At 42.5% G+C, this 13,239-nt stretch overlaps 2 protein-coding genes across 7 annotated transcripts in view; one reads left to right on the top strand and one right to left on the bottom strand.

The window, feature by feature from the left end:
• The window catches only part of NDUFAF2 (NADH:ubiquinone oxidoreductase complex assembly factor 2), a 62,020-nt gene extending 54,390 nt beyond the window's left edge, over nt 1-7,630 (bottom strand). The window contains exons 1-2 of one of the 2 annotated variants that reach the window (XM_086771318.1): nt 7,372-7,507; nt 6,550-6,688 (exon numbers count right to left, since the gene is read on the bottom strand). In XM_086771318.1, the coding sequence (XP_086627444.1) occupies nt 6,550-6,661 (112 nt within the window). In that variant the 5' untranslated portion in view covers nt 6,662-6,688; nt 7,372-7,507. Of the gene's footprint in view, nt 1-6,549; nt 6,689-7,371 lie in introns of both variants that reach the window. The other variant, XM_086771317.1, reaches the window with a different exon arrangement.
• A 150-nt stretch (nt 7,631-7,780) lies between these two features.
• ERCC8 (ERCC excision repair 8, CSA ubiquitin ligase complex subunit) overlaps nt 7,781-13,239 on the top strand; it is a 51,142-nt gene continuing 45,683 nt past the window's right edge. For all 5 annotated transcript variants that reach the window (XR_015261382.1, XR_015261383.1, XR_015261384.1 and 2 more), the window contains exons 1-3: nt 7,781-7,885; nt 10,071-10,166; nt 10,324-10,425. Coding sequence is in view for 1 of the 5 variants with exons in the window: in XM_086769801.1 (XP_086625927.1) it covers nt 7,785-7,885; nt 10,071-10,166; nt 10,324-10,425 (299 nt within the window). In the remaining 4 variants the exon portion in view is untranslated. The remainder of the gene's footprint in view (nt 7,886-10,070; nt 10,167-10,323; nt 10,426-13,239) is intronic.

Below are 13,239 nucleotides of genomic sequence, written 5' to 3'. Positions count from 1 at the left end.
TTCTTTCCATATCCAAAATAATGAAATCTTTTAAAATTTGGTTTCATATTCATCAACCAAAATTAAAACTGTGTTTCTTTAGTATCTTAAAATTAGACATATAAAACTAAAATGAGTTTATTAGCTCTCCACAAACACTTGAAAAACTAGCTTGTAAAACTTTTTTTTTTTTATGTTCACTAATATTCTGTAGAATTATCTGCAACACTTAATCAGCTTACAAATGCTTCGTACAATTAGAATCAGTTTCTGCCTCTTCCTCAGACTTCATTTCTGTTAGTGAGAAAGGTAACACTCAATCTAAAGAAAACCCCAGCTCTGACCTCAGAAGATGTGGAGACAAGACGTTTTTTCCACCCTATCCTATTCACCATAAAGCATTACAGGAATGTTTCAGTCTAGTCTTCAACATAAAATTAAATTTTATAGAAAATTCAGAAAACAAAACAGAAATTCTGCTCTACACTTCTGATGCACAGGAAAGCAACATGCCACTATCTAAAACAAAACAAGCAACTACAAAAACAGTCACAAAAGATTCTTTCATCTCTAAAGAATTGTAAATTTTTATAACTTTCATTTAAAAATTACACATTTCTATTGAAGTCTGGATTCATAAGATTTAGGACATCCTACTGTTTCATGCAATTGAGCAATTAGAATCTGTTGAAGGAAAATACACTTTCTTATTTACACATTTCTGGTTTGTGGAGAAAAAGGCTTCACAAGACACAGGCCCTTCACACGAACCTGAGTGGGCTTTTCACATGAACAAAAGGTTTCCTCACAGAACTGATGCTCAATTACTAACAACAAAATTTACAACTGAAACTTGGTAATGCCACTTCTGTTTCAGATGGTATTTAAAAGAATACTGAAAAACATCTTTAACTTGCCAGTCTCCTTCTTAAAGCTCGTATCATCACAGGCTCAGGCCTCATGTGCCTCCTAACACAGAGTTTATGCAACATAGAAAAGCTTATGGATACAGAATGCCTCAGGTTTTTTTTTCCAGCTGCTCCTGGTAGGCTGCAGCTCCAAATCAAGTCAAACCTGAGTGGTGTTTCCCCAAAGGGAATCTTAGAACTTGAGCCATGCTTTTAGCATCAATACTTAATCTTTTAAAGAAACTACCCTCTTGTTGCTGATCTACTATTCTTAGAAAATCTTGCGTATGCTGCTATTTCACAGCGCACTCATTTTAACTCTAATCATTACAATAGCTAACAGTCCAGATGAAGACACTGAAAAATTTAAAATATAAGCTACCCATTAATAACCATTCAGAAAAAAAATTAAAAATATAGACCAGATCTTAAATATTTAGTGTCTGTTACCTCCCCAAATTTTTTAATAAATTCATTATTAAGAGTCTTTATAAAATACTTTCAAGGGAAAACACAATCAACTATTTCCAGTAAGATATATTTTTTGTAACAAATGCATAAACTGTACAAGGAGTTTGGTTTGCAATTAAAAAAAAAAAACCGAACATTTTAAGTATCCCTCCATGTTCTGCAGCAAGAACTATTCATCATGTAACAAAGCTATGGCAATGCCCTGACAGTACATTATAAAATAAGAAAAATAAATGCATTACATTGATAAACCTAGCTTGTTTAGTGAAATACTTGTCTGAGATACTGAAATTAGTCATCAGTCACCACTACCCAACTGTCTGTTCTCATCTTCTGTCACATCCAGTTTCAGGACTGGCAACTGAAGAGTCATCTCAGAGTTAATGAGTTATGCTGGATGTTCCTCTCATGACAAGCAGGGTGCAGCTGGACTAATTAATCACTGTCATCACTTTAAGGTAATCTTGCAAAAAAATACCATTTGCAGAATGTCATTAAATACAGAGTAAACTTTTCTTCCCAATGAGCCTATCTCACCATAGTGTGAAGGTTTAACTCAACTTTGGAGACAACAAGTTCTTCCCATTTGCAAATAGAATCATAGAATGGTTAGGGTTGGAAGGGACCTTCAAAGGTCATCTAGTCCAACCCCCCTGCAAGGAGCAGGGACATCCCTGACTAGATCAGGTTGCTCAGAGCCTCATCCAGCCTGGCCTTGAACGTTTCCAGAGATGGGGCCTCCACCACCTTTCTGGGCAACCTGTTCCAGTGTTCTATAACTCGCATCATAAAAAATTTTTTCCTAATTTCCAATCTAAATCTACCCCCCTCTATTTTAAAACCATTACCCCTCGTCCTATCACAACAGGCCCTACTAAACAGCCTTTCCCCATCTTTCTTGTAGGCCCCCTTGAGGTACTGGAAGACCACTATCAGGTCTCCCCGGAGCCTCCTCTTCTCCAGGCTGAACAGCCCCAACCCTCTCAGCCTGTCCTCATAAGAGAGGTGCTCCAGCCCTCTGATCATCTTTGTGGCCCTCCTCTGGACCTGCTCCAACTGGTCCATGTCCTTCTTGTGTTGGGGCTCCAGAACTGGACACAGTACTCCAGGAGGGGTCTCACCAGGGCAGAGTAGAGGGGGAGAATCACCTCCCTCGACCTGCTGGTCACGCTTCTCTTGATGCAGCCCAGGATGCGGTTGGCCTTCTGGGCTGGGCGCATTGCCTGCTCATGTTGAGCTTCTCATCCACCAGCATTCCCAAGTCCTTCTCCTCAGGGCTACTCTCAATCCATTCCTCGCCCAGCCTGTATTTGTGCCTGGGATTGCCATGACCCCGGTGCAGGACCTTGCACTTGGCCTGGTTGAACTTCATGAGGTTGGCACGGGCCCACCTCTCCAGCCTGTCAAGGTCCCTCTGGATGGCATCCCTCCCTTCCAGCGTGTCGATGGCACCACACAACTTGGTGTCGTCGGCAAACTTGCTGAGGGTGCACTCTATCCCACTGTCCATGTCGCCGACAAAGGTGTTGAACAGGGCCGGGCCCGTAAGTCCCTCATAAATATTACACAATGTACCTTCAGTCCTGAAGGTCCATGTTTTCAGCAAAGGAACTACTCTAATTCTGAATTATTTTGTATTCCTGTGGGCAGAACGGTTCCTTTTTTTTCAGGGTCTCTTCCCTCTGTCTTGACACTTAAAATTCTTCTTAACTCCTTTTCTATTTCTAGCAGTTACTTTCTGTACTGAGTCTACTAACTTTTTATTCTTACAGTCTAGAGACTTTCAGTGTTCACTTTCTCTCCTTCAGGAGACTTAACGCAACCAGATTCAAATAGCTCAGTTTTACATTTTCCTTTCTTTCCTCTCCAAATTGTCAATCCTTTCTATATTCACTCAAGAGAATTACGATACCCTTGCAAGCTCCTATCTTTTTACCATTACCCATTAGACCTTTTTAAAATAAGGCAAAAAACACCTCTTAAAATCAGCGCCTTTGCATGTGACTGACAGCTGATACCACTGTTTAAATCTCCACAATGATTCCCAACACTACAAAGAAACACATTCAGGTTGCTAGCTCTTCTTCTAATAACCTAAACACTCAGAGGCAGTCAAAATCAGGAATGCAAGACAACTTTCCTGTGACTACAAACAAGTAACGGTGGTCTCAGGGTACAGTTGCCAGATGTTGAATTTGAATCTCCTATGTCCAAGTAACTCAAAGTCACAAGGGAGAGGCCGGCTAGGTTCAGGGAAGTCTGTACCTTAAAATAATAATAACAAACACTCATGAGGAAGTCTCTTTTGCAAGGAAAGTGGATAATGGTCTGTAAGGTGGAAATGGGGCGAGAACAATGAGTATCCAAATCAAGAGAATGTAGAAATTAAACTTTTAACACTACTAATACAGTACATGCTCTACAATATTTGTCAGTTGTGTAGATGCATGTTTTCAGAACCCTTTAACCACTAAACTGTATGCTCTTTGTTTACAAATAAGCAAGGCTTGAACTCAGCTGACCCCCCCAGATGAATCACATGACAGTTTACCCACCATAAGATGCTCACTGCTGCTCCCAGTTTCCTCCTGCACAGTTTGACCTGTGAATTTAATAGAAATACTTTCTTGTTCTTCATCCAAACCACTGATAAAAACTTTGAGTAGTTCTGGACTTCGACAGACAGCTGGTGGATTCCTCTGGATACTCCCCTCCAGCTGACAGGTAACACTTCTGACTATTCCAACAACAGTTTCCAACCTGCTGTGCACTGACATGGCAAATTCATAATCCACAGTCTTAAATTTTGCACATAAAAAGTTCTAAAAAACCCCAAAATATTGTCCACTAAGAAAACACTTTTGCTAAGAACCTGTCCTGTCAAACCAACAATTTCACATCGTTTTTCACTCATTACCTTGTGAATATACTTACAAGTTATCACTTGTTCCTCTATTTTTCCAGCACCCATGCCAGTTAACCTGATTCATGGAAGGATTTTTCTTTTTAGGTCACTAAAACTCCTGACTTAGCCAGGTCAATTTATTGCTATACATCTTAGCCTTCAGCCACATTAGGGTAATTTGCACGTGTGCCTTTAACAGCTGGAGGAGGTACAGATATGAATTGTACTACACACCTTTTCATTTACTCTGTTTAGATATTCTCAGGCTCTCTCCCACCTCTTTTCTGAATTTATTGAATCTCATTTTCCCAAAGTAAGCTGTTTTCATTCTACTTATTTCCCTCCCTCCTTAATGTGGGATTACATCCCACATCCCATGGTCCAGTGTGTCTCACAGTAACAGTGAGTTCCACCAATTAACAGAACACAGAACATATCAACAGAATAAAAAACAAAGTTGGAACACTTTCATGAAAAAGTTTCACCATCAATTTCTTCTTTCTGTCGGGAAGTCTTGCTTACTTCATTCAGAGTTCTTTCATTCTGCTGATGCTGAGGGGTCAGCACATCTAAAGCACATGCACACAGCTAGTGCATAGTGTCAAATACACATCAATAAATTAAATCAGAAAATAGAATTTTCAAAAGTAGTACTGTCACACAGAATTCTAGCAGCAGTATTTTTCATGTGCACTATCCTGTTCTTTAGTTACATAAAAAAGGATAGCAAGGGAGAATTAACTCACTGTAAATTAACACATTTACAGACGACACGGTTTTACTTTTGAGTACCTCAAACTTCAGTTTGTAAAGCAAAACTATAATAACCCTTCCCTTACTTTCATTCCATAGATAGAATAGAAGCGTGAGAAGAGGTCCTTTGTCAGATAGTTTTTTCTTATTTTGCTTTTCTTTAGTTTTTGAAAATACATTATTTTTCCCAGATAATATGCATTTGACTGGGTTGGATCAGAGGCATTAAAAAGCTTACTAGCGAACTATCAAAAGTTCGCTAGTAAGAAAGCAGAGGAAAAGAGGTAAATATGGTTATAGGAAGCGTTAGACACTGTAAAAGTTCTGGTGCTTGATGTTGTTTCAGGACATCTTGTACAAACTTATGCTATCAAACAGCTCATCCTCTTCATTACCACTTCTCTGCCAGTTCTGGCTTAAAAATTATTATTCATCAAGTAATTTCAATGCATTTTTCTATTAAAGTTTTCTGTAGGAAAATCAAATAAATGACAGTGAAAAGTTAGAAGCAAGAAAGAAAGTAGGGGGATGAGATCTCTCCCTTTTAGTGGCAGTAAAACATTGCATCAGTGCAAGCTGATGGTGCAGAATTTTCAACAGATCAAGACAAAGAAAGTAAGACAAGAAAAAGAGTGAAAAACATAATAACAGAACAGTACTGATAATTCAGTAGACCTGCATCCTCCCATCTGTATCACTAAAATATACTTAATGTGCAAGAGCCTTAAGACTTACAGAAGTGCTGTTCTCACTCACACCACCCAGAGTTGCAACTGCATTTAAGAGCCTGCCCTCCCTATTCAAAGCAAAATCAGTGCAACTTCACCTCTGAAGTGTTATGCTCTGTTATGCTCAGTATTCCTACAGTTCATCTGAAAAAAAAAAAAACAAACCTGTGAAACATAAAGGCTACCACGATGAGATCTTAGATATAACTGGTTCAATTCACTACTAATTTCAAAAGCCTCTTATACTGTGCTCTTGCTGAGTTCAATAGCTATGTCCCATCTTCCCTGCCCTCATACTAGCACTACAGCTACCGCATAATTAAGTTCTAGATACAGAGATCAGTCTTAAAGTTTCAGCCGAGAGCTTCCACTGTGAAAGGCATGCCAGCATAAACTCAGATATTGAGAAAAGGATTGTGAGTATTTCTGGGAAAACAAGTAATTTTCACTGGTATATAAGAAATGACACTGCAATAATCACACAGAATAAATTTGACTGTAGTTTTTACACCACAAACCCCAACAGTGAGAAGCTGAAAATAAGATGCAGAAAGCCTGGAAGTGTTACACTGTAATATTAATCCAGAGGAAAAACACACTGCTGATGGAAGAGCGTGCCCATCATCTACGCAGACACTTGTTTCAGCAGACCTGCTTTAAGTCACTGTCAGTTGTTCACAAAGTTGCACAGTAAAACAGGTTAAGGGAACCGCTCTGGAGGCAAAATAACTCCAGAACACATTACATGTTTATGAAGGGAAGCTGTGTGCTTCATCCCTCCCTTCCTTTTAGGAAGATTACTGACCTAAGTGACTGCACAGCTTCAGACTTTCTGTTTCTCCTTGTACTCTGAAGAATATCAAGGAGAAAGTCTCGCAGCCTCGGGGTGCTCCAATTGATGCAGCCATACAAAACATGTGAGCACAGCAAGCAGCTTAAAGAGCCTGTGCAGGGAGATGAAACAGGGCTGTAAAACACTGCAGCACGGGCACTTCGACGCCTTCAAGGAAGCTGCCTGCAGCAAGTTACGCACAGCTGTGCAGCGCAAGCGTAGCATCTGCAGAGGACGATGCGAGGACACGCTGTAAGAGCACCCAAGCTCCTGCACCACAGACGAAGACCTAAAAAAACTCTTTTTCCTCAGGAGCGCTGCAGACTTAGACACAGGAATCCATTTAAAAACACACCCAGAAGTACTCCGAATGATTAAGAAGAGCCAATCTGTTTATTGCCGCCGGCCTACCTCCTCCAGGGGGTAGCGGCACTCTAAAAATCTTTTGATGACCGGCTTTGGGTCTTTTCTTACAAGAGCATCAGCCTAACGAGGAACCGAACGTCTCCTCCGGAGGGAGCCGCACAGAGCGGGCCCACCCTCGGCCCCCGCAGCACCCGCACCCTTTCCCTCCCTCACAGCTCGCTCCTCTCCGCAACCGGCCAGCAGCCGCCGCCAGTCCGTCCCGGGGCCCACGGCAGCAACGCGGCCGCGGCACGGTCCCCGCAGCAGCGCCCGGGGCTCCCGGGGGGCAGGCACACGGCTCCCCCCGCACATTTGCCTTCACCCACCGGGGCCCGGCCGCCGCCACCCCCCGGCCCCAGCGGCGCGGCCCCCCCCTCCCCGCGTGCCCACCTGCGCGGGTCTCGTGCTGGGGCACCCGGTAGTACTTGTTGCCGAACTGGTCGGTGCCCACCAGCTCCTTGGGGGGCCCGAGGAGGCGCAGGCGCAGGGCGCGCAGCACCTGCCAGGGCCGGCTCATCCCGGCGGGGCGCGGGGCTCCCGCCGCCAAGGTCGCCGCCGCCACCACCAGCAACCGGACCCGCCGCGGCGCCCCAAGGCTCCGCCCCCGCCGGGCTGCGTCACACACGCGCGCGCCGTCCCGCGCGTTGCCACCCTGCCCAGCCGACCGCGCTCACCGGCGCGCCCGGGCCCTCCCCACTCCGCCCACCGGTAGCGGGCCTGCCAACAACGCCGCCCGCCATTGGTGGAGGCCGGCTTGCCCCGAGCCAATCCCGGGCACCCCTGGCGCAAGATGGCGGGGTTGTATGGAGTGGCTTCCCTGTCCGGACATGTTGGGGTTCATTTCGGCTCGTCAGGCCGGGCTCGACGATCCAGTGCGGCTGCGCCGGGCCGAAACCACCCGGAGGTAGCGGGGACCGGTGTGGGGAGCCGGGATGGGGGCGGGGCTGCGCGGAGAGGCCCAGGAGCGGCCGCCTCAGGCCGGTGAGGCGGTCACTGCAGCCCCTGGCTCCGCCCTGCTTAGGAGCCCAAGCTGGGCGGGCTTGAGCTGGGACCCGAGGCCGCCCTGGCTGCCGCTCCGGCCGAGAGAGCCGGGCTCTGCCCTGTTGCTGCCCCGCTGCGTGCTCCGGGCGCGGGGAGCCGGAGCAGAGGAGCCGGGAACCCCCGGTGCCGGCCTGGGCTCCCCGGCAGAGGCTCCCGCGTGTCTGCCGTGCCTCATCGCCGAGTTTCCTGTGGTTGGTTGGTTGGTTTTTTTTTTTTTGTTTACGTGTGTGGATTAGTAGCCCCGGGGCGGGCTGAGTAATGGTGCTTTGGTAGGCTGGGGAGGCACAGGGCAATAGACTGTCTCAGCATTAGTGCTCTTGCTATCTTAGCGATTTCTCCAGCTCTTTCAGCTTGCATGCAGCTGTGCTCTGCTTTGCAGAGAAGCAAGCTTGTGTGCCCTCATCAGTTCATCCTCCCTCCTTCCACAACTTGGCCTGTTGGCAGGTTGCAGAAGAATCAGAGGCCAGGGTTTTATTAAGTTCCAAAGAGCTTTTGTGGAAAGTGATGACTGCGTAGAGAGGCTTATTAATATTCCTGTTAAAGCTTATAATGTGATAATATTTGTTCATTATCAAAGAATCAGTTTTGCAACTGTATATTTCAAGATAAATCCAGTGAAGCCATCCTTAGTTCAGTCACTCACAGAACTCCATCAGCAGGGAGGTTTTGTGTTGGTGATTTACCCGTGCAATGATGCAGCTTTTGTGGCTGTATCATTGTAACAAGAACCTGTTCAAGTGAATTTTGGTGATTCTGGAATCTCCTTTCTGTGTGCACTTTGACAACATAATTATGTCCTTTCAGTGCTCTCAGCACTGAACGCTAGTTCAGTGTTAAGAATGGAAGGTCAGTGGGCAGTGGTCCACAGCATTTGAACAACTGTCTACCTGACACTTCCCTTCCTAAACATTTTAATTTTGACTTTAAGAAGAACTAGTCTATAGTCTCCACTAGATTGTCCTCATAACTACATTTTAAAGGCATATTTTCAAAAACGTTTCCTAAGGGGCTTTATTGCTTCACTAAAATTCAGTCTTGAGCTCAAACGTTTTAAACTACGTATCTTGCATATATCAGAATTCTTATTCTAGGTGAATTATTGCAGAATTATATTTCACATTTTTTAAAAGAGCTTAAATGACTTGCTACTTTTGAAGCATGCATGCAGACATGCTGTTGGGGATCTGCCTGCAACAGCCTAAGCTTCTCACATCAAGATTGCCACTCAAGGTGAAGCAGAGTAGGGCACTCTGCCGTACAGCTTTTCAGTTATCTACTTAGTTACATTTTTGTTAGTAGCGGTTATTACAAAATGGTATTGTAGGAAGCACCGATCTTCTTGTAAGGCTAATTTTATATCGGGTAGTATGGTTTAAGGAAGCAGAATCTGTCTGACTAAATAATGTTAGCATATTTAAAGGTACAAGCTGCTACTAGGTAGTACAACATAGTAAATTGCATCTCAGAAAAGTTTGACTTGGAAGCTTCGTCACATGGACAGTGTAGTTTTTATTCAATGCTACAGAAAACATAGCACAGAAACATTGTTTCCATAAGGGAAATACTGTTATTTATCTGTACTTTGTTAAACTAAGTGGGTCTGTCCACTAGGTGTCCGTAGTTCCAAGTAGGATGAAGCTTGGAAGGATGGTACATGATGAAGCTTCAACATAACTAATACTTGTTGTAACTACAACAACTGCGTCTTAATATTTCTTTTGCTGAGTGTTTCCAAATTATATTCTGATTTTTGTTTCATGTATTGATCTCAAATGCAGTTTTGGTATTTTTTGACCCAATTTTACATATTTATTTCTCTCTTTCTTTCCAGACAACGTAAAGAATAAAATATTTTTTCTGCGAGCTTCACAGGACTATTTCCAGTCTTGTAGCATGTCTGCAAATCTAGTTTTGCAAAAAATAACAGAGATGGATTAAATACACTGAGGAAGCGAAAAACTACGATTTGAGGTGTTCAGAGCTACATAGTAACATCCTACAATTCTGTTGTTCATATCTCTGTTTTTCTTTTTTGTTATTGTTTTAAGGGTTCTAAGTTTGGAATTAAATAAAGATAGAGATGTGGAAAGAATACATGGGAGTGGTATCAACGCCCTTGATATTGAGCCTGTTGAGGGAAGATAGTAAGTATATACTTACCAACTATAGTTGGTAAAAATGTATATGAATGCTTTGCTGTGTTTTGGTACTATGGATTTGTTTTCTTGATGAATACTCAATTATACTGAGCATATTGAGATCACGAGTGTTCCAACTTACATGCTTTATTAACACTTTCAGCATGTTATCCGGTGGGTCAGATGGTGTTATTGTACTTTATGACCTTGAAAACTTGAGCGGAAAACCAAGTTACACATGTAAAGCGCTTTGCTCTGTGGGAAGGTAGGTACTAAAAAATTCTATTAAAAGTTCATATTGATCTCTCTTCTGTGGCTAGTGCTAAACTCACTAATTAATTTCTAGGATAAATAGCTCTAGAAATCTTTGAAGTCTAGCTTGATACGTTATGGTTTTTGGCATGCAAAAAAAAAGAGCAAGAAACTTTGTGAGGATTTCTGTGATTTACTAAGTAGGAGGTGCTAATTGTTTTTTCCTGATTTATCTACTCTAACTGTTACGATATATGTACAATGACTCTCTGATATTGTTTAGGTAGATCTTCAGCAGTTCAAAACTTAAAATGGAGAATGATAATTTTACTTATATGGAAAGTAAGATACAGAGGCTTGTGTTGCTGTAGACCACACAAAAAAGTCAGAGTTAGTACTCCAAACTCGTGTTTTAATACTAGATAAAAGACAAAAAAAAAAATCCCTCTACTAGGTCACAGTCCCTCACCTGAGAGTTTTCTTATAATTTCATGTTGAATTTTGATGACCTTGTGCCAGTAACTGTGAGAAAGTAATTTTGGTACTGTTGTAGAAATATTCGTTCTATCCCCTAAATACGTATAAAGTATGTGTCTTTGAATAATTGTGTGTTTACGTAGGTTATGTTTGCATAAGCCTGTTCATCTGATTGGAAAAAAAAATCTAATACAGATTTACAGTTGTTGATTTTATTTCCCTCTCCCTGCTCCCAACTTTACTAATAGCTTCAATAATAAGTTCACCAAGTTTTCGGCAGGTGCAGGCATAATTAATACAGCACTTCTTAAGAACATGTTTGAATGAAGACAGTTGTGTTACTGACAAAAATGGGACATATTTTTTTTTTAAACAGGGTACTACCATACTGTGTGTAATCTATGTAAAAACACAAAGCCTTTATTGATTTGTCAAGTTCTCCTTGCAGGTAGTATAAACTTGTCCGTTATGGGCATTAAGTCTTCTAGCAAAAGCTGTTTTTTCCTTCTGTTTACATAGTAAGGTTATCTAGTATCTAAGCTTAACATGAGCAGGCAATGCGCCCTCGCGGCCCAGAAGGCCAACCGCATCCTGGGCTGCATCAAGAGAAGCGTGGCCAGCAGGTCGAGGGAGGTGATTCTCCCCCTCTACTCTGCCCTGGTGAGACCCCTCCTGGAGTACTGTGTCCAGTTCTGGAGCCCCCAACACAAGAAGGACATGGACCAGTTGGACAAGGTCCAGAGGAGGGCCACAAAGATGATCAGAGGGCTGGAGCACCTCTCTCATGAGGACAGGCTGAGAGAGTTGGGGCTGTTCAGCCTGGAGAAGAAGAGGCTCCGGGGAGACCTGATAGCGGTCTTCCAGTACCTCAAGGGGGCCTACAAGAAAGATGGGGAGGGGCTGTTTAGTAGGGCCTGTTGCGATAGGACGAAAGGTAATGGTTTTAAAATAGAGGGGGGTAGATTTAGATTTAGATTAGAAATTAGGAAAAAATTTTTTACGATGTGGGTTATAGAACACTGGAACAGGTTGCCCAGAAAGGTGGTGGAGGCCCCATCTCTGGAAAAGTTCAAGGCCAGGCTGGATGAGGCTCTGAGCAATCTGATCTAGTCAGGGATGTCCCTGCTCCTTGCAGGGGGGTTGGACTAGATGACCTTTGAAGGTCCCTTCCAACCCTAACCGTTCTAAGATTCTATGATTCTAGTAGGTTAAGACTTTATCTGAGGTTCATAATAGGATATATCCTACTGTGTAAGAGATTAGTAGCTACATTTTCCCCTTATTTTTTCCAAGTCTTCAAATTATTTGAGGTCTAAGAGCTTCATAAGTAAAAGCGACAAGAACAGAGCAGATTTGTAACAATAAAGGGCCTAAATGGTGTCTTGGACAATAAGAAAGAAAAAGGGTAATAGAACATGCATCAAAACAAGTGGGTAGGAACACAATCTACTGCAAGTAAGCTGCATTTGGTAAGTATTGATGGCTGTGACTTCTTGAACAAAATTAATTAAAATGGTAATTAAAAACAAGTAATGACTATACATCTCCAAATCCAAAACGAATTCTGAAACAGATACAGCAAACTGAAGAAATACATGCTGAGAAGACACAGCATAAAAACTGGCAAATCTGTGCTAAAATCATGCCATTGTCAACTTCAGTTAAGTCAATAGAAATATTTTGTACTTGAAAATTCTGTTTATGAGCATAGTTAGTTGGTAGTTTGTTTCTTGAGTAGGCGTTAATTTGCATAGATGCATCTTTTGGTTCTTATCAGTTGAATAGAGTAGAATCTGATTTAGTGTGACACGGTGTTTTAAATGACAGGCTTATTATTATTGTCACTTAGAGTAACCGTAGTAGTTTTTTTTTCCTCAATTATTCATTCCCAGTATTCATCTAGCTTCCTAGTATGTTTTAAATTCTTACTGTAGCTAATTAGCTATAGGTGCGGCTTCAGATATTGGAATATTATTTATGCAGAGTTCCCGACATCGTAAATAAATTTGTAATTACCAGTAAGAAACACTTCTCATCTGACTATCTGGCTCCTATCTTCGAAACACAGGATAATGATATGTTGCAAAATGCCACCTGTGTTCTAAGTGTACAGCACACAACACAACACTGATCTTGAAGCTGCTTAAAGAATAGGCTCTTGGCAGAGATTCTTTGAAGCTATTTCTGAATAGACTCTGAACTGGGCCTGCTGAGGGTCCAGTAGTTTAGAACATCAGAGGAGATAATTTCTGATGGTAGGCTGTGATTCACCCAGTGTTTTTTATCTAGAATGTAGGGCTAATATTGCAAAAACCAAGAACTTTTGTTGTTCCGCTGAGAGTCAACACAG

Source organism: Chlamydotis macqueenii, chromosome Z, assembly GCF_036417535.1.
Source record: "Chlamydotis macqueenii isolate bChlMac1 chromosome Z, bChlMac1.mat, whole genome shotgun sequence".
In the NCBI taxonomy this organism is placed as follows: domain Eukaryota; kingdom Metazoa; phylum Chordata; class Aves; order Otidiformes; family Otididae; genus Chlamydotis; species Chlamydotis macqueenii.
The sequence above is the reverse complement of the archived record's forward strand: the minus strand, read 5'-3'. Positions and strand labels throughout refer to the sequence as shown.